The sequence below is a fragment of the Lissotriton vulgaris genome, chromosome 9 (genome assembly GCF_964263255.1).
Source record: "Lissotriton vulgaris chromosome 9, aLisVul1.2, whole genome shotgun sequence".
Taxonomy (NCBI): Eukaryota; Metazoa; Chordata; class Amphibia; order Caudata; family Salamandridae; genus Lissotriton; species Lissotriton vulgaris.
Genome location: NC_141697.1, coordinates 679,766,606 through 679,786,517, shown reverse-complemented (window position 1 = coordinate 679,786,517; position 19,912 = coordinate 679,766,606). Strand labels below are relative to the sequence as shown.

General features: G+C 45.1%; 1 protein-coding gene across 2 annotated transcripts in view; it reads right to left on the bottom strand.

Moving 5' to 3' along the window:
• STRN4 (striatin 4) overlaps positions 1–19,373 on the bottom strand; it is a 336,971-nt gene extending 317,598 nt beyond the window's left edge. For both annotated transcript variants that reach the window (XM_086938400.1, XM_086938401.1), the window contains exon 1: positions 19,087–19,373. In XM_086938400.1, coding sequence (XP_086794526.1) covers positions 19,087–19,260 — 174 coding nt within the window. In that variant the 5' untranslated portion in view covers positions 19,261–19,373. The remainder of the gene's footprint in view (positions 1–19,086) is intronic.
• Positions 19,374–19,912: the final 539 nt, after the last annotated feature.

The window sequence follows — 19,912 nt, the reverse complement described above, 5'->3', positions numbered from 1 at the left end:
AGGACACAAAAAAAGATTGAAACAGATGGCAGAAGGCTACAAACTAGACAATTATTCATAAGATATAAGTGCAAAGCGGTAATAGCTAATGAAAACATTCATCAATATATTTTTTTTAAATATTGCATGCAAGGATTTTGTTGTGACAAAACCATAAAGAGCAACGACTAGCAAAGCAAGATTGGAATTCTACCTTTCAAAAGTCCTCAAATAACTGCTCCTCTCCCATTTGTATTTCCTTCTCTCCTCCAGTATTACCTCTGGGATACCATGGTGTTCTTCAACTGCAGGCCATTGACCTGTAGAAAAGGCTCTAAACGTTCCCCCTCCAAATAAGGACGTGGATGGTGCCTCACTCGATGTGCAGAGAAAGGGCGTGGGGGGGGGGATGCAAGATTTGCACTGGGAGGGCTAAAAGCGAACTGGGAGAGCAAAGCAAGAGAGTAGCCGACTTTAAAGCTTGAAGGTGGGCTGCCAATGTAGAATATAATATATGGCCGTCTTTGTTTAGGATTAAGAGCGGCTGCTTTAAAAAACTAGTTTCTAATTTCAACCCTCTGCTCATTGTTGGCATTGCACAAACACCCTCTCCTCTGTTATTATGTGTAATTCGACATGTTTCTTGCTTTCCCCCAAGAGATCCCTTCAAAAAGTTATTGTGCAGTTTTTCTCGGCCACCTTGCGGCTCCTCTGTGATTAGCAATGTTTTCCGCGCACCCGCTGCCATTCTCGCGCATGAGGGCCACTGAAGGATGCTGTTGAATAATAAATGTTTGTGTTGCTCGACAGCATATCTTGTTGACAGCCGCACTTTCAAATAACGTGGTCTGGAAACTGCTTTTGACAAAGTCACCTCCCACGTCATATGGAACTGCCAAGCAGCTGTGACACGTGTAAACATCACCGTGACACCTGCATGTACATGCCGGATGCCGTGTTCACTCACCTTGACGTAACCTACATAAGACACTCCTCGTGCTCGTGGGAGAGGCCGAGCTGGTCTTCGAGGCGCACACTGGAGTGAACACCTTTCCCTTCAGCTCCGATGTACTTGCTCTTTGCTGCTGCACAGACTGCACATCTCAACAAGGAAGCTTTACTAGGAAGCATTTGGGCCCTTTCACTAGGACAGGGAGACATGGATCCTGACGGGCACACAGGGCAGGGCACTGATACAGGGCTTTGAGATGAAGGCAAAAGTGATAGGCAAGCAAGAACGCAGGAGACGAGATGACCCTGGGACAGAGGTAACCGGATACTAAGAATATACAAAAAGACAAACAAATGAATCAGTGAGATAGAGGGAAACACAAACAGACCGAGGGACAATGAGACAGGAAGACAAACAAGTAGATAAAAGAGCGGGGGGGAACGAGCATATCGGGAGTAGATAAAGACAAATGTTGGTGTGCGAGGCTTGGTGTGCGAGGTTTCCTTTCAAGTCGAAAGCCGTGGAAAACTAGATGTGCCGGCCGGCCAGCAATGAATAATTAGGGGAGAGAGAGGGGAGGTGCTGGGGAACAGATGGCCGTGAAGCAGGGGGCGGGGCAGCGGAACCCTTTGAAGTCACGGCCAGCGGAAGCCTTCGATTGCTGCTGGCAGGGGGAAGCCTGTGGGGAAATGCAAGCTCGTGCACGTAGGAGCTTGTGGTCACGTGATTTCACGTGAACTGTTGAGAATCCGGATCGTAAAAAGGTCAGCTTTTGGGTTGAAAACAATAAGTTCGAGTGAACTCGACCTAAAAAAATATTCAGTGTTTCCCCCCGTATGTCATAGGGTACATCTAATATTAAATGCGTGAACCCCCTTATGCCATTAATGACACACAGTAGGTGTGTGCCAGGCGTTTGCCAATTATTCAATAAAAAGTGACAAAATTCCCATTTCCATTCACACTCACACACATGCTCACACAGTCACTCACAATAAAGTCAACTGTTAAAAGCACAGGCAGCAAATATAAAAACATGTTAAGTGTTTGTTTATGAAGTGCTTCTCCACGGAAACTCCCTCTTTCAACATTGCCAGTTCTATTAAGTGGTTTCCTTCCTTGTTGATTTCAGTCAAGTTGACACACTGTTCAGTAGGGTTTCAAATATCTTCACTGCAGAGATGATTTTTTAGGCTTGAAATGTGGGTTGCTCTACAACCAGACAAACTTTAAAAGTTTCTGTGCAACTGTTTACAATTTCAGCCACAGTCTACGCTTGTTTTTAAAAAGAAGTGCACGCTATAAATAGATTTCTGTTTTTTTTATTGCTGCTTGGTCACTACTGAGGCTAGGGGTCTAGAATCATTTACGGTAGTCTGATGCCAAAATATGGTTAGTGTGATGTTCTACATTTGTGGTTGCATATCAGACGCCCATACAAGGTCTGACTCCCGGAAAGACACAAGTTTATCCAGGTCACAATAGTTAGCTAGCTCCAAATAGGTTTAATGTATTTTGACTTTTTACACCCATATCTACAGGAGGGAAAACCAGTGTGCCTTGGTTATCCTAAGCAATTTATTATTTCACAGGTACGTTATTAGCAACAACAAAAAAAAATCCTTTGAGATAAAGGCAGGCAGCCAGCCAGTAAGTCTCAAAATTAGAAACCATGTTGGACTCAGTTCGGGTGCTAGTGGCAATCAGTATATCGAAAATCTGCACGGCTTTCCTGAGCTATCAGAAGGCTAGTTCAACAGTCTGCGAGATCTACTATGTTGTATTTTCATTTGTAGCTCAAATTAAAACATGAAATGGCCAGATCATTCCAAATGGTAGGACGGAGCGTAAATGTACGATATTGGTGGGAAAGATCAGGTCACATGAACTGATAGCCCATAGTATGAACGTGGCCATTGCTAAAACGATAAGGAATAATTTACATAAAGGGTGTACTACCCTGACGCTATGGCACAGCACCTTGTCCAGGGTGATAAATGACATTATGCCACCATGAAACTACCACTCGCCCCCTTTCTAGAGTCCACATGTACACTTCATGATACCGGATGACTACATAGAGACTGGGCGCCAACCCAATATCAGGCACAGTTTTTTTTCCCATCCCTATCTCTTTCTCTTTCTCCTTAAGGACATTGCCATTTGTCTGTTCCTCTATAAAGTAATAATGATAGAGGGTGCTAACCAAAGTCAATAGCTCTATAATATTTCATATTGTTTTGATTAGATGAGCCATATTGGAGGCATATCACAATAATGTGCTATTTTTCTGCTATGTAATGACATGCGTTGTAATGGCATGCATTGTAATGGATCCTGCGTTGTAAAAATTGCGATGTAACGGTATGCGTTGTAAAATAACACATCACTCCTGCTCTCAAGAGCCTCAACTGGCTTCTTATCGAAGGAAGATGTACTTACAAGACTGCCTGTATCATCCACAAATCCCTTCACTCACATTCACCAAACTACTTAGAAAACAAGCTTACGAAAGCAGCAGTTTCTAGATAGTTGAGAAACTCTAACACACTCTTGGTCCTACCTCCCAATTTTAAAAAAATCATCTACCAAGTCTTGATCTTTTTCTGGAAATGCTCCAAGCATTTGGAACTCTCTACCTAGCAATCGGCGATGCAACCCTTCTTTCCATTGCTTCAAAAGAGACCTGAAACTCCTCCTCCTCGACAAATACATTAATTCTTAGACTACTGATCCTGGTTTATTATTCCCGTGCTCAGGACTGAACCTTATGTCATAGTTGGCTATTTGCTTGTTTGCTGTGCTTTCAACTCATACTCTTGAATTGTTAGTTTTTTTTGGCTACTGTTACTGTGCTGTGTTGTGTACTATTATCTATTGAGTCTAGCCTCATATGTTTACTGTGTTCCTGATTCACTGGATTCGCTCACGATCTTGTAAAGCACTAACACCTTCAAGTCTAGCTAGCGCTATATAAAACGTTTAAATAAATATAGTGCACACTGTAAACTTAACTTCTTTTAGGCTCAGGGTATAAAAGATGGAATACACAGCACAATGTAGTGTTGGTGTTTGTAGATAACAGAAGGGGGTAGTTCAGGCCAATGAACATATAACAATGTAGAAAGATATATAGGATATATAGATAGGGAAAGCATAAGTGCGTAGGTTACACAGCATGTACAACGTGAAGAGTATCTGGAGCAGAAGCTGGGCAGTCAATGATTCAAGCGAGGACAAAAGCTATTTAGCAGACTTGAGCTTTGGTCAACTAACCACAATATGGCTACCTCTAAGAATGACAAAGGATCAGTTGAATGGTGAAGTCAGCTAACAGTATGGTTTGTAGCTATATGCAGATATCTCCAACTAGGGAGTTTCTATACTGATCGAAAAGAATATGTCTCAGATTCAGACAAAGAAATCGTAGCAATCATGGATCACCTCACTAAAATGTGGGCTTATTTTGGGCATGAATGGATCATTAGGAACTAACAGCAACAAACCACCTGTACTGATAGATCGGGTCAGAAGATGAGATAATATATATATCCAGGCGGGAGATGATTACACAAAACTAATAATCAAATATTTGTTAGAACACCGATTTGTAATAATAGTCTAAATATTGGCCCCAGCCTAATAGCTGACCTTGCCTTCAAACGTCTGCTATGGGGGAACAGCTGATTTAGACTGTGGTCCTGCTGACCTATTTTCTAGAAATGCAAAATTAAGTACTAAGTTGTTTTGAGGCACAGGCATCCGTTGCAGGTCAACATTTTGCAGTTCACCCAGAGATCATACCCCCATCATTTTGTTTGGGGTTTTTTTTTGTCCTTGTGTCACTATAACTGCTGAAAATCCCACAGTGGAACCGACCTCACACCGGATGCACAAGCAGTGGCCCAACCACACCAACCTGGGCTTAAACACCCATATCATTTAGGTGCTTAGTTGCAATCGCAGGACTGCTCAGCTTTCTGGTTCCAACACATGACACCACCTTAGAAAGTCAGCCCAGATGGTATCTGCTATACCTGAGGTACAGCCCAAGTCCACCCTGTAGGACCAGCGCAAGGCTTTAAGCTAATCCTCCAGGAGAGGAGCTGACGGATCTAATCAATGTTTTCATACTTCCCTTCTAGCAAGAAGCACTAAATAAAAAGTAAGCACCTCTGTGATCTGCTCAAGAGGCTTAGTGACTCAATACTGACATCGAATAACACCAGCACGGGGCTCATCTCAATGCTAATCCCAAGGATATCAGCTATAATATTGCTCACGTTGTTCCAGATCCCGCTTATTGAGGGACAGGTTGCAAACATATGATTGTCATTCGCTTCTAGATGGCCACATCTATAAGATCTTGAAGACGGGGAAAGCACCAATCTTGCTAACCTCCGAGGTATCCAGTATATTCTATTAATAGTGATTGTTTTTAGGTCTCGCCTGAGCCAGCGCAAGCGCTGCCCTGGCGAGACATTTAGTGGCTGCTTCAAAAAGCGCTACCTTGCCGGCCACCAGCTTGCTAGAACGCACACAAGCGCGCTTGACATGCACAGCACTTTTTCCCGTCAAGCGAGCATGTGCACAACTCGCGTCACCACGATCCCTTTCAATTCCATTTATAAGTAAGTGGTACTCTTGAGTTACAATTTAACACATAGTTCCAAAGGGAACCTATGGGATGCGAGTCTGAAACACAGCCAAAATAAACACGCCAATTTCATTTTAGAAAATGTAAACGTGGGCTCAAAAGCTAAGCAAACTATTTGTAGTTGCCTGTGTCCAAATTGGTTGTAAAAGGTCCCACACACTGTGTAACTCCTTGGGACCTTGCAAATCTCAGTCTTCCAGAAGGAACAATATGATCCTCAACCCGTACCCACATAAGGAAGATCATGTGTGTAACGATTAGAAAACTTTCTAAAGCAAATGATCCACGTATAAAAAACTATGCGGAGTTACCGGTTCAACGTGCCAAACACTTGGTATCATCACCCACAACTCGCCCCTCCAACTGTGCAGCTAAAAAGGTTAAACACGTGCCCACAGGGCTCAGTCAGGTATTACCTGGGCACCCGAATCTTCAAATTCTGCCGATGGCTCCATCACAGTACCTCTCCTGGTGGCCTGCTGACCCTGTGGGTCACAGGGTCAGAGCTGATTTGCATATCACCATTGTCTAACCCAGGGTGGTGTGGAGTGCAAAATAACGATGGATTTGGGCCCAGATCTTTGGACTGGGTTGAGTGTGTGACATTGATCCACATTCGGTCCATCACCTGTTGTGTTTGCATGTTCCGCCCTAAGTGCGCTGGGGATGCCCAGACGTGGGTCCCAGGCACTCCACACCACTGGAGTCAAGCTAGCCGGGCTGATGAGAGGTGTTACCTCGAAACCGGTCCGGTCCTCGGATGCTTGATTCCGTTCTGGGAAGGACATGGCTTTTGAAGTTCGGACTGGACTGTTCCCATGGGGCACAGGGTCAGAGCTGATTTGCATATCGCCATTGTCTAACCCAGGGTGGTGTGGAGTGCAAAATAACGATGGATTTTGGCCCAGATCTTTGGACTGGGTTGAGTGTGTGACATTGATCCACATTCGGTTCATCACCGGTTGTGTTTGCATGTTCCGCCCTAAGGGCGCTGGGGATGCCCAGACGTGGGTCCCAGGCACTCCACACCACTGGAGTCAAGCTAGCCAGGCTGATGAGAGGTGTTACCTCGAAACCGGTCCGGTCCTCGGATGCTTGATTCCGTTCTGGGAAGGACATGGCTTTTGTAGTTCGGTCTGGACTGTTCCCATGGGGCACAGGGTCAGAGCTGATTTGCATATCGCCATTGTCTAACCCAGGGTGGTGTGGAGTGCAATATAACGATGGATTTGGGCCCAGATCTTTGGACTGGGTTGAGTGTGTGACATTGATCCACATTCGGTCCATCACCTGTTGTGTTTGCATGTTCCGCCCTAAGTGCGCTAGGGAAGCCCAGACGTGGGTCCCAGGCACTCCACAACACTGGAGTCAAGCTAGCCGGGCTCATGAGAGGTGTTACCTTGAAACCGGTCCGGTCCTCGGATGCTTGATTCCGTTCTGGGAAGGACATGGCTTTTGTAGTTCGGACTGGACTGTTCCCATGGGGCACAGGGTCAGAGCTGATTTGCATATCGCCATTGTCTAACCCAACGTGGTGTGGAGTGCAAAATAACGATGGATTTGGGCCCAGATCTTTGGACTGGGTTGAGTGTGTGACATTAATCCACATTCGGTCCATCACCTGTTGTGTTTGCATGTTCCGCCCTAAGTGCGCTGGGGATGCCCAGACGTGGGTCCCAGGCACTCCACACCACTGGAGTCAAGCTAGCCGGGCTGATGACAGGTGTTACCTCGAAACCGGTCCGGTCCTCGGATGCTTGATTCCGTTCTGGGAAGGACATGGCTTTTGTAGTTCGGACTGGACTGTTCCCATGGGGCACAGGGTCAGAGCTGATTTGCATATCGCCATTGTCTAACCCAGGGTGGTGTGGAGTGCAAAATAACGATGGATTTGGGCCCAGATCTTTGGACTGGGTTGAGTGTGTGACATTGATCCACATTCGGTCCATCACCTGTTGTGTTTGCATGTTCCGCCCTAAGTGCTCTGGGGATGCCCAGACGTGGGTCCCAGGCACTCCACACCACTAGAGTCAAGCTAGCCGGGCTGATGAGAGGTGTTACCTCGAAACCGGTCCGGTCCTCGGATGCTTGATTCCGTTCTGGGAAGGACATGGCTTTTATAGTTCGGACTGGACTGTTCCCATGGGGCACAGGGTCAGAGCTGATTTGCATATCGCCATTGTCTAACCCAGGGTGGTGTGGAAGGCAAAATAACGATGGATTTGGGCCCAGATCTTTGGACTGGGTTGAGTGTGTGGCATTGATCCACATTCGGTCCATCACCTGTTGTGTTTGCATGTTCCGCCCTAAGTTCGCTGGGGATGCCCAGACGTGGGTCCCAGGCACTCCACACCACTGGAGTCAAGCTAGCCGGGCTGATGAGAGGTGTTACCTCGAAACCGGTCCGGTCCTCGGATGCTTGATTCCGTTCTGGGAAGGACATGGCTTTTGTAGTTCGGACTGGACTGTTCCCATGGGGCACAGGGTCAGAGCTGATTTGCATATCGCCATTGTCTAACCCAGGGTGGTGTGGAGTGCAAAATAACGATGGATTTGGGCCCAGATCTTTGGACTGGGTTGAGTGTGTGACATTGATCCACATTCGGTCCATCACCTGTTGTGTTTGCATGTGCAAAACAGTGGCAGGCTCAAAGGGCTTCAGCCCCCCTCCCTCCCCTGGAGTGTTTGTCAGCCCGTCTTGTCTTAAGGCATCTGCAGGGGGGGGGGGGGGGGGGGGGGGGGGGGAGGGGTGTCAAATTCCTACAGCAATAGGCAGAGTGGAGGGGCAGGGGGCTTGAAGGGGTGAAAACAGAAAACAGAACAAAGCCTAGTTAACAAGTGAATGGTCTTTTAAAGACCTATTAGGTACTCGGGTGCAGCTGCCTTAAGACAAGACGGCCGCCAGCCCAGGGCTGTCTCAGCCCGGGCTGACAAACACTCCGGGGGAGGGAGGGGGGGCTGAAGCCCTTTGAGACTGCCACTGTGGGTAAAACATGCATGCCTTCAGTGTTTTGGGCGCATTTTCTAAATTTCGCGGGCAGTATTGTAAAAATCGCAGCATTTTTACAAAACTGCCGATTTCGCGAATTTTTTGCAAATCGCGAAATCGCAAAATCCTGGAGGGTCTGAATATAGCAGCGGCCAGCAGGGGGGAATGCTGCGCTTCAGGGTCTGTGGTACCACATATACCTTGTCCTCATGTGCCCGGCAGCAGCTCCCTCTTTGTTTAGGACATTAAAATAGCTGCGGTAGATAGTTATCACGCAGAGTGCGGCGGGGTCTTTGGTCTTCATTGGGGATCAGCACTCGAGAAGTATGCCCATGTTCCCCTGAATCCCAGTAGTGTTCAATTAAAACAAGACCTTCTCCTCTGTCTACATATGTACGCTATTTTTTCTGACTTTCTGTCCTGAGAGAACGAGCAAAGGTCCCATACGATGTCTCCAAAGTTTCATCCTTAGCTTCCAAGAGCTTCCAATACAATATAAAGACCTCCTTACTTATGGGCTGCGTATTGTGCAGGAGTGCCTAGCCTCCCAGGCAACACCACTTTTTGAATTAGCACCAACATACCAAGAAGATAGCTATACATATTTAAATCTTGATTCAGATTATAATTAATGGCTTGAGAATTTTTTCATATCATCTAAGACGAAGTGACATGGAGTACTTTGTCTGGACTATTGTATCGAGAGTAAGTTCCAATGTGCTAGCTTAATGTTAAATGTTCAGAGAAACCAGCTTTGGAGCACAGGCAACATTACTACCATTCAAAGCATCCAGCTTTGATACACACTGCAGGAGAGAAAAGCGCTGTACACCATCCCTCAAACTTTCCAGTAAAAAAGAAAGAAAAACATGGCCATTAATTAGCACAGATTTCAGAAAACCTAAACATCACAATAATTAATCAAATTGTATGTACTACAATATACCCCACAGTTGACACACAGACTGTAATAATAAGTCCACATGAACTGTTCAATAATTAAAGTATTATCAAATTGGCTCGTATATACTATTTTCTCAACTGTTTGAACAGTTCAATCTACCTTTCCCAAGGTGCTGCATGGGGTGCCTCAGGGCTCAGCTATCAGCCCTATTCTTTTCAATGTGTACCTAAAACCTCCGTTTGCTGTTATCAAGGCATATAATATCGATATCATAAATTATGCAGACAATACTCAGTTGATCTTGTCATTTGAGGGAGAGGAGTCAACTACAGTGGAAGATTTTCACAACTGTTTGCAGGACACGGCCCGCTGGCTGCAGGATAACTCGTTACAATTCAACGCAGGAAAGACTGAGGTGATCTTCTTTGCGGCTAACAGGATTTCTCCTCGCCTTCCTAGCAACTTTTGGCCTTCGAGTACTGTGTCCTCAATTCAGCCGGCTGCCAGAGTCCGCAACCTGGGCATTATATTTGAAGACAAGATTACTCTGGAAAGTCAGGTTAAAAAGACTACTACCTCCTGCTTTACGATCATCAGATCTCTCCGAAAAAATGCCCAACAACTTCCCTCTCAGGTGCGTGCACAAGTGGCCAGATGCACAATTCTCAGTAGTCAGTCAGTCAAAATACTTTATTTCGATAATTCAATATCATAAAAAGACGGTGAAGCATACTATACAATCAAAGACACTGTAAAAACAATTACAAGTCATATATTTAAAAATATCCCACAAATTTCATAAAATTGTTAAAAAGAATCATTTTACAATAAATATAGCTGCCATATTACATTACTCTATTAAAAGACCAATATATACAATGCAGAAAGTCCAACTTTATAAAAATACAATCACTTACAATTTAACATTCTCTTGTTCCTAACCCTAACAGCACCCACCAAATAGCTGGCAACATGGAAAATGATCCTGGGGCTTTTAAGTAATTGCAGATATAGGAGAGCGGGCTTAACTTGAAAGAACCCTGCCTCCTTAAGAATAGGAACAAGAAACTTGGTCCTTATTACCGTGTAATGACCACAAAACATCAAAAAATGCATGGTGCCCTGCGTCGAAAAATTATCGCAGGAACACGGTGGTGCCTGTTGAGGACTACTCCATTCAGAAAAGTGACTTAAGTTCAAGTGGATCATATCAAAATGAAAACGTGATAAAAGAAACCTGTGGTAAAAACGATTAACTAAAACAAGGTAAAGTTCAGGTCCTGGGGGATTAGCAACAATAAGGTTGGCCCTTACAGTGGGTTTTCTAAGCTCAACTTCCTCTCTGTTTAACATCAGTATTTGTAACATAGCCCCCTTTATTAGTGCTATGTCCTTGCGAGTTATTTTGTCAGGTGAGAAAAAGAGCTCAGGTCTCCCTAATTTGTAACACCAATGTTTAACATAAGATAACCACTTAATTTTATTTACATTGTCTAATGAGAGGCAATCTTTAATAATGACATGATTCAGAGAGAGTTCATCATTCAACCAGGTCTTCAACCAAGATATTAAGGGGGCCACTCTTATCGCGTCTGTAATAAAACCGGCCCCTAGCTCTGGATGAATCGTATAAGATGGGGTAGACTGTGGCACTGATAAAATAGTTCTCATACATTTATTTTCAGTGACTTGTAGACAGTCTATTGCACTGTACCCCCATAGTGAGCACCCATATGTGGCTACCGTCAAACATTTCGCTTTATAAATGTTCAGTAAAGCCTTTATAGGCCTAGCCCCCAGTTTTCTACTAAAACCCATGATTGCTGAGGAGGTTCTAGTAAAGGCCGCATTTCGGTTTTTAATCTGCGGTCCCCAATTCTCCTTCTCCTCAAAGGTAATCCCCAGGTACGGGAATGTAGGGACTCTGCTAAGTTCCTCCTCACAACAGAAGAACGTTTTCAGGTTTTTCTTTCTTGTGCCCCTTCCCATAATCATGATTTGAGATTTCTTTACATTTATTTTAAGGTCCAGGGAGGTAAAAAAAAAGCCAAAAGAGTCCAGCAAACGTTGAAGGCCGACACCGGTCCGCGCTAGAAGGACAGCGTCCTCCGCATACTGGAGAACCGGTATGCCAAGTTCCCCTATATACGATATATCAGACGCGGCCTCCCTAAGCACGGGTTCAAGGGTGTTTATATAAACTGTAAACAGAAGTGGGGCCATGATACACTCCTGCCTGACCCCCTTTTCTGATTTAAAATAACTAGAACAACGCCCCTCTGCGTTCACCCTGACAGAGGCTAAGAGACCAGAATGTAGATCAGCTAAAAAGTTTACCATGGCAGGGTCAAGACCTAAATCAATTAGGATCAGCCAGAGTTTTGTGCGATTTACAAGGTCGAAGGCCGAGGACAGGTCCATGAACCCCAGGTATAGTGACCCATCCTTGGCCTTGGTATATTTATCCACCAGCAATTGTAAATTAAGGCACTGATCCAAAGTACATCTTTGGATCTGAATCCATATTGTGCGTTTGACAGTATCCCTTTATCGTCAAGTCACTCCTGTAATTTGTGCAAAATGACCCGCCCCAAAATTTTAACAGACGAGTCTATTAAAGAAATTGGTCGGTAACAGGCTGGGTCTACCCTGTTACCCTTTTTAAAGACTGGGACGATAATGGATTCTTTCCAAGATGCTGGGATATTATCATGATTTAGTGCATTAAAAACCTTGCATAGGATCTTCGACCACAGTTTTGGGGCATATTTGAAAATATCGGCAGGGACCACATCAGGACCAGGTGCCTTGTTAATCAAGGTCTGGTCTATCGCCCTTTCCACTTCTTGCACATCAAAGGTAACACAAGAACCCTCCTTTCTATAGGTGGTGTCATTTAATGGGTCCTGATGGGCAGTGTTAGCATATATATTCCCAAAATTTTTGATCCATGCATCATCAGGAATATTAGACTCAAGGGGGCGATTTTCCTCATTTGAGAAAAGTGGCTGGTTTATTACTTCCCAGAACTGACTACTATTTTTTAATGTCTCGGGATCAAGTAGCTTTAACCAGGCCTTTTCTTTTAGCTCGTTCTTCCTAGTTTGCATAGTATTTTTATAACATACTCTTAACTTAGCTAGTAGGGTGCGGTTTTTTTGGGCTAGTCTTCAAGGCCCTAAGTAAATCAGCATGGGCCTTTGAGCACGAATTATTAAACCATCTCTTTACATGATGTTTGGGGGGCCCTTTTGCCCCAGTTAAACTTTGGTTGATCTGTTTGCAGATGTTATTGAACGCCACAACTACTTGAGTACTTAGTGCCCCCGAGCCAAGACAGATAGCTACGTCATCCTCCGCCCTAGCCAAAACGTCCTGTACAATAATTTCAGGATTAATATTCGACCACTTTAACCTACGGCCTTGGTCTATAGGGATCACATTTTGGCCACCCTTATGTAACAATAATTTCATGATTAAGAAATCCCTGGACATTACCTCCACCACGACTGGGTTATGGTCACTAAAGACTAAAACCACTGTTTTATACCTTACCACTTTACCGAATATATAACAGGACATAAAAATAAAATCAATAATTGTGCCATCACCAGATCCTTTAAAAGTAGGGACCCTATTTTCACCCTCACCGCATCCAGATTCATACAGATTCCACACCGCCAAGAAATCCTCAAGTGCCTCCCCTCTTTTTGAATGTTCAAAATGCGTAACTGTAGAACAGGGCGGTCCCTCTTCTACTGAGTTGGCACAAGGCTGATTACAGGGGTGAATATTAAAATCACCTAAGAGAATTATCTCAAAACAATTTACTTTAGTTCTGTAGACCGACAAGAAATTATCAAGGTAATCCAGATTATGTCTGGTACTTTCATTAGCATTTGCATTATAAAAATTAATAAACAAGATATTTGATGAATCGGGGGAATTTAGTTCAACAATTTTGACAACCTGAATCAAGCTGGGTTAACACTCCTTTTAAATCAAGTTTGAACAAGCTTAGTAAACCTCCTTTTGATCTACCTGCCACACTACTTGTGGCCGGAATAGAAAAATGTCTATAACCATCTAAGAAAAAGCTGTTCGATATGTCCCAGGTCTCCTGAAATGCCAAGATTTCAAAAAGTCAATCCATATTTCGTTTTCACCTTTGCCCCTAATCCCAGCAATGTTCCAGGTCATAATTCTGCAGGACTGTGAATTAAGCCTTGAGTTGTTTACCAGTCAGTCATTTTCCTCCAGAGATGCCAAAGGCGCAAACCGATTACAGAGTGGAAGGATTTGTTCGACTTGAAAATTTGGCCTACAAAGTATAACAATAAGAGTCCGATGACAACAAATTTTGATAACCAGGATGGGCACAGAGGCCAGTGCCCTGCATAAAAGGAGATGTTAATGGATTTTGTTGAACAACATGCTGTGGGTGCCTAAAGTTTACAATGATGCAGTCCCCCTTGGTCGTTTTTCTAGAGTTGCCTATCCAGCCCACTCTGCGTGTCAATATAAAGTCATTTCGAAATGTAACAGGAAAACAACAGTATTTACTCAGCCATGCCAGTACTTTATAGTTCAAGGAATCCATCGTTTCCCCCCTTGCGTCATTTAACCGTGAGTCTACCCCAGGGACATTTGTTAGCACTACTATATATGGAGCGCAATCTGGTGGTAGATTAACTAGGGGTCTTTGCTGATATGTGTGTATGTATTGGCATTTATATAGCGCACTACTTACCCGTAGGGTCCCAAGGCGCTTCGACCGCTGCGAAACCCTTCCTGGCTTCCCTGAGAGATGGTCCCTTAATGGGTATCTCCAGGGTGAGACCAGGCATCCCCGGCGGTCTGGTGGGGCCGTTAGTGAAGATGAGGCAAGCTAATGCCCAGAGTTGCCGAGTGTGATCGCTGATCAGAGTGGGCACCGAGGCGAGAGAATTATCGAGTCCGCTGACCCTGGTCCAGAAACCTGCCGCGCCGGGAATCGAACCCTGGTCCCGGGCCGTCCTCTGCTCTCGGGTCTGCCACCTCTAACCAGTGAGCCACACTACTTCACTACTTCACTTGCTTGCCTTCCCTCAACCCTAAATTATTCCCTGCAACAGTAGGGACCGAATTAGCCTTCAGAATGGGAGGAGGAATAGGTTGATTACTCGGGGCTGTGCAGGTGTCACAGCTGGCACGATGTTTGTTGCATTGTGACCCCCACTGCAAGAGCTTGTGGCCACCTCATTTACGGCAGTGCCCGTGTTAGTGTTCCTATCTGCTTTGGATGAGGACAAATGTGCAGATAGGAGAACACCCAACCTAGAAACCTCCTTTGAGACCTGATCCATTTTGTCCCCAACCCCTTTACTGGGAACTGCAGGGCCCTTGGTTTCTTTAGTGCTAACATTAGATTTTTGAGGGGTTTTTTCTGCGGTGGCCAGGTGGGAAGCTAGAAGGGTACCCAATCTGCATACCTCTTTCGTAACCTGTTCGACTCTGTCTGCCAATGGTCTAAGCATAGACTCCATTTTCAATACAAACATGTTGATCAGGGAGTCGAGTTGATCACTATTCAATTTAATCATACCCCCCTCATTTGGACTATCAGGGAGGACTCCCCTTCATCGTCCGGTGTGATGGCCGCCTTCTTAACTCTCTTGTACCCTCCTCGTTTATTTTGTGACCCTCTACAGGCTCTCACTTTCCTTCGTGCCTGCGGGGGTACCGGAGAGGGTTCCGGGGACGATGTTGGTAAAGGTTGAGTAGTGGAAGACAGGGAGTTATCTAGTAACGCCACAGTAGGTGCTAGGCTGACAGATGTGTCTACATCCGCAACTGTTTGAGTGCTTTGCCCCCTGGAGCTAGATCACAGAACTCTGTTAGTACTGAACCATTTGTAGGTGAAGCAGGCGGGCTGAATATGCCTAGAGACATGCGGCGTGGTGTATTTATCTTACTCACCACTTTTACCATATAGTTGTCTAGTGGCCTAGACAAAGATGGCGTCTTTGAGGAACGCAGTTTAGCCATGACAGACCGACTCAATTAGCAGCCGGTAAAACACACTCAACAATTAACACTCATGGCTCTTAAACGTCCCAAAGGAAAGTCCCAAAGGCCCTGGCTCAGCCCGGCCTCTTCTGGCCGCAGACGGCCCCGCCCTTGTCCCGGGCTTCTCCCGGCGCGTGCCCGCACGCGTCCCGCGGGACGAGAGACCGACGCTGCCTTTATGCGCCTCCTGGCGCTGCACAGGGAGTCACTGGTGGTGGGAGGGACCCGGCGGAGCCAAGCCCGGCCGGGGAACAGGCGGAGTTAAGCCCGGCCCTTTGCTGCTGGTGCTGCGGCTCGGTCAACGCTGGAACCGTGACAAACAACCCCTTCTCAGTAGGCTCGACTACTGCAATGCTCTCCTACTGGACTCCCCTAACTTCCTGTTGGACAGATTGCAAAGAATACAGTCGACAGCGGCTAAACTAGTGTTAGGCTTGCCTAGAAGCTCCTCGGCATCTGCAGCCTTAGCTGGATCCCCTTGAGACAGAGAGTTAACTTTAAGTCTCTCTGCCTTGTTTTTAAAGCCCTTCACGGGATAGGACTTGTGCCTATGTGCATAAAATACAACTGGTACACCCCGACAAGAACACTGCGCTCCTCTTCGGCTAGATTAGTCATGGTTCCAAGGTTTCGTAAGGTCAGATCGGGGAGCAGATCATTTGTGGTGGCAGCTGCAAAATTGTGGAATAGTCTCCCTTTGGAAATCAGGCAACTCAGAGAGATTCTTCCCTATAGAAAAAGGGTAAAAACCTGGCTGTTTCCCGGGACGTAGTAGCCTCTCCCGGTTCTTGCACCCGCTCCCCCTTGAGTTACGTTTCTAGCGTCAGGATGCCTGCTAGGTGATAGCGCGCTTTATAAATTGAATAAATAAATAAATAACAACAACAACAACAAAAAAATTGCCATATAATGAAAAAGAACTCCAAGGCTGCTGCCATTCTGTGGCATTTCCGAGAATGTACAAAAAAAACAAGTAAATAAATATACACGCCAAATACTTAATTATTTCTTTTCAGACTGAGAAAATATGGGCTTGTACGTCAATGTGAAAACCATTCTCCATTGTAGTCACTTTACCCCTACACTGTTATTTCAAATTTTCGGCCTCAAAATGGAGGAGGTGAACACTATAGTAGAAAATAAATTAAGATTGAAAAAGTATGCATATGTGGCAAGGTATCATTGTGCGACTCAACTCAGATCTAAAAGTGGGGTATTCATCAGTACCCATCTCTATCTCTTCTTTTTTCTTTATACTCCTCTAATTATCAGTTTGTGCAATAGCAACATCAGCTGATATTGCTCAGCACTTTGTGCTGGCTACTAGGGGGGTGGGGTCAACAGAGCCTTTCTCTATCCAAATCTTACCAAGTCTGAAAATGTTCTCATTCATTAGGAATCAGCTTTTTTAAGCGACCCATGTGTTGATCTCCACTCTAGCAGTGTACCCTGTTCCTCCACAAGACGTTTGTGTCATCTTTACACAAACGTCTTGTGGAGGAAGTGATAAAAACCACAGCCGGTGACATGCAGAAGGAAAGCGAGAATGGCAAGGATAAGACCCGGCTCCTTGAAGACGTCCTCAGAAAAAATAAATAACAGCTGACCTCAAGTGGGTTCGTCGAGGTGTCAGTGATCCCGTATCGTCGCCAAATTGTAAAGATGACATGAATTCCAGGTAAGATGTAAAGGCTTTAATAATAAAGTACACTGACACCAAACGTACGTCTTCATGCCAAGAGCCTCTCGCAGCAACTGTCAATTCAACTGTCATCAACCTGCCAGCGTTCCAAATAGAACACTCTGACGTCATAGAGCATTAGGCAAGGAGCGCGAGCTGGTACATTGCATGGGCACAATTGAACAAGTAAACACAACAGTCTGGAGTTGAACGTCCAAGTCTCCTCGGATTCAGCTCTCTGAAAGAGCTCATTTTTCCACGTCAAACAACAGATTCTCTTAATTTACAAAACTATTACGAAAATAATTAAAACAAAAAAAAAACAACGGTGTTTATTTACAAGCCGCTTGCGCCGCCGGTACGTCCCTTTTTGTCATAATAAAGTGATGCACCGGCAGCGCAATGGCCTTGTAAATAAGCCCCAACGTGTTACAAAGCCATTTGACCAGAAGGCTTGATTGTTGAAATCTTTGGATTTGCGTTCGTCCAAACATTGCTGTGAGTTACACTGTTCACAATCAGAAATAAACACGCAATGACAAAAGAGGCGAAATTTAACCTTCTGTGGCTCATGGTTACTTTGTAAACATTATCATGAACTGCGACCCGAACTTCAGTCCCAACCACAATACTAATCCAAACACCATCCATTACTCAGACCCTAAAACCGTACAAGTTCTAACCCGAAATAATGATTTGTTTTGGTCATGTTCAATATTCAATAACATGTAAAAACACAAACACATGAAATATTATTTTTAGAAACCCTTCTGAAAATTTAAATTAGCAGAATACCCAGAGTTTGACTCAATTGATCAACAATTCTATCATCGCTTGTTTTAACGTAACATTTGTACTTTATGCCTGTGTGGACCTAAACACATGCAGTAGATATTAAACGCAGCGATTCAACCCAACCTTCCTATCACAGAATACAATTTTGAGAATAAGGACAGCAATAGGATTTTTCTGACTAACAGAGAACTTCTTTGAATGTTCGAGTGCAATGCATTAATATTTTGCTCTACCTGAAAATGGATGCACATACGAACGCACAACCTGCAGAGATGCTACAAGCAACATGTTTTATTAGGGGAAAGTACATCTCATACAAAACTGAGTTTTTCCGATCCATATACGCTTCTCAGACCCCCAAGAATGTACACAAAAGACTGAAGTTTCTCCTACTATGCCCCACATTTGGGTGGTGCCAGTCGCCACATATCACAGCACGCACTGAGTATTTAGTTTACAGGGGGCGGCACTACATGTAAGGATACCTCCACAACATCTTATATCGCCAGCATCTTTCTATGCTAGAGGACTTAGCTCACATTTTACCGAGATATAAATACCACTCCACTCCCATAGCATTCTTTGGATGTGCAGACTGCCATCCATCAATGCTAAAGCGCATCAGCCTCTTCTCTTTCTGACAGTGGAGAAGGATCCCTGGTAACGACAACCACTATAGTTAATGACGGCGATGGGTATGTCTGCTGCTGTGCAAACCCTACACAAGCAGTGACAGAGTGGATGGAGTCGGTGCTGTCAACCCGTTTCGCCATGAGGGGGTGGGTTGACCACTCCCTCACTTCCATACCCTAAGGTGTCAACACAAGGACGCAATAAAGCAAGCCCCAAGGGCCTTCAAATCTCCATGCCAACTTGCTAAAGTACCACATTGGCTGCATATAACTGTGGGAGGTGCCAGCTGCTCTATCCCTGCTCTGCGGTCGGCAAACGTCCGCCAACGCATGCCCCGAATAGGGAAACGGCGATCCTGCTCCCGGCCCATCGCACCCATAATTGTAGTTTGCAGGGGGGCTTTTGGGTCTACCACCCCTCCCCCAGGCTATACCTGCCCTACTCTTACCTGCAACTCGGCCCGTTCCGTCTCCCAACGACATTTCTCAGCCTCAAAGCGCGCCCACTCGTGCTGGATGTAGTGCAGGATGCCAGGCACGCTAAATTCCTGCCGTCCTCCAGGCTCTGGAGCTGCTGTCCCCCGGTTAGGCACGGCCCGGAAAGCCGCTCTCTCCTCCATCATGGAAGCCGTGGCCTTCTGCCTGTGTATGCTACAAAGGGATCCATCCAGGGAAAGAGAAGGCGCAAGCGTAGATCGAGCCAACAGCACTTCCTGCCAGAAAGAGAGCCAAAGACGAGGAGCGGAACAGGGAGAGGCAGAGGAAAGCCTATGGACAGAAAAGACGGACAACAACAACAAGGAGAGGAAGACATGCAATCAAAATCGAAAACAGACAACCCTGTGAGAGACTGTGTGAAGCAGGTAGACAGAGAAAGATCAAAGACTAGTTAATGATGTCTCTTAGAGTTAACAAGCAGTGGCAAATCCAAAAGTATGACCAAACTGGTGCCACTTTTTTTTAAATCAAAGACATATGTGAAGTGTCAGCGTAATAATTAGGATTCAATAGTTAAAATATTTATATTTATTTAAGTAAAAGCAATAAGTAATAAAGAACAAGTAATAAGGCTCACAGGCAGCCGAAAGGAAACAGAACTGACTGGTAGAGCAGCTGGTGAAGGAATGCATGAACATTCCATGACGTGTACTATATACAGTCACCAGTTTTTATGTTATGTCACAATGCCTCAACCAGCAAGTGAAAATGAGGTGCAAGCTAACTATGCAAACAGTGAAACTTTACTGAAGCAAGACATGTACAATATCTCCCTTT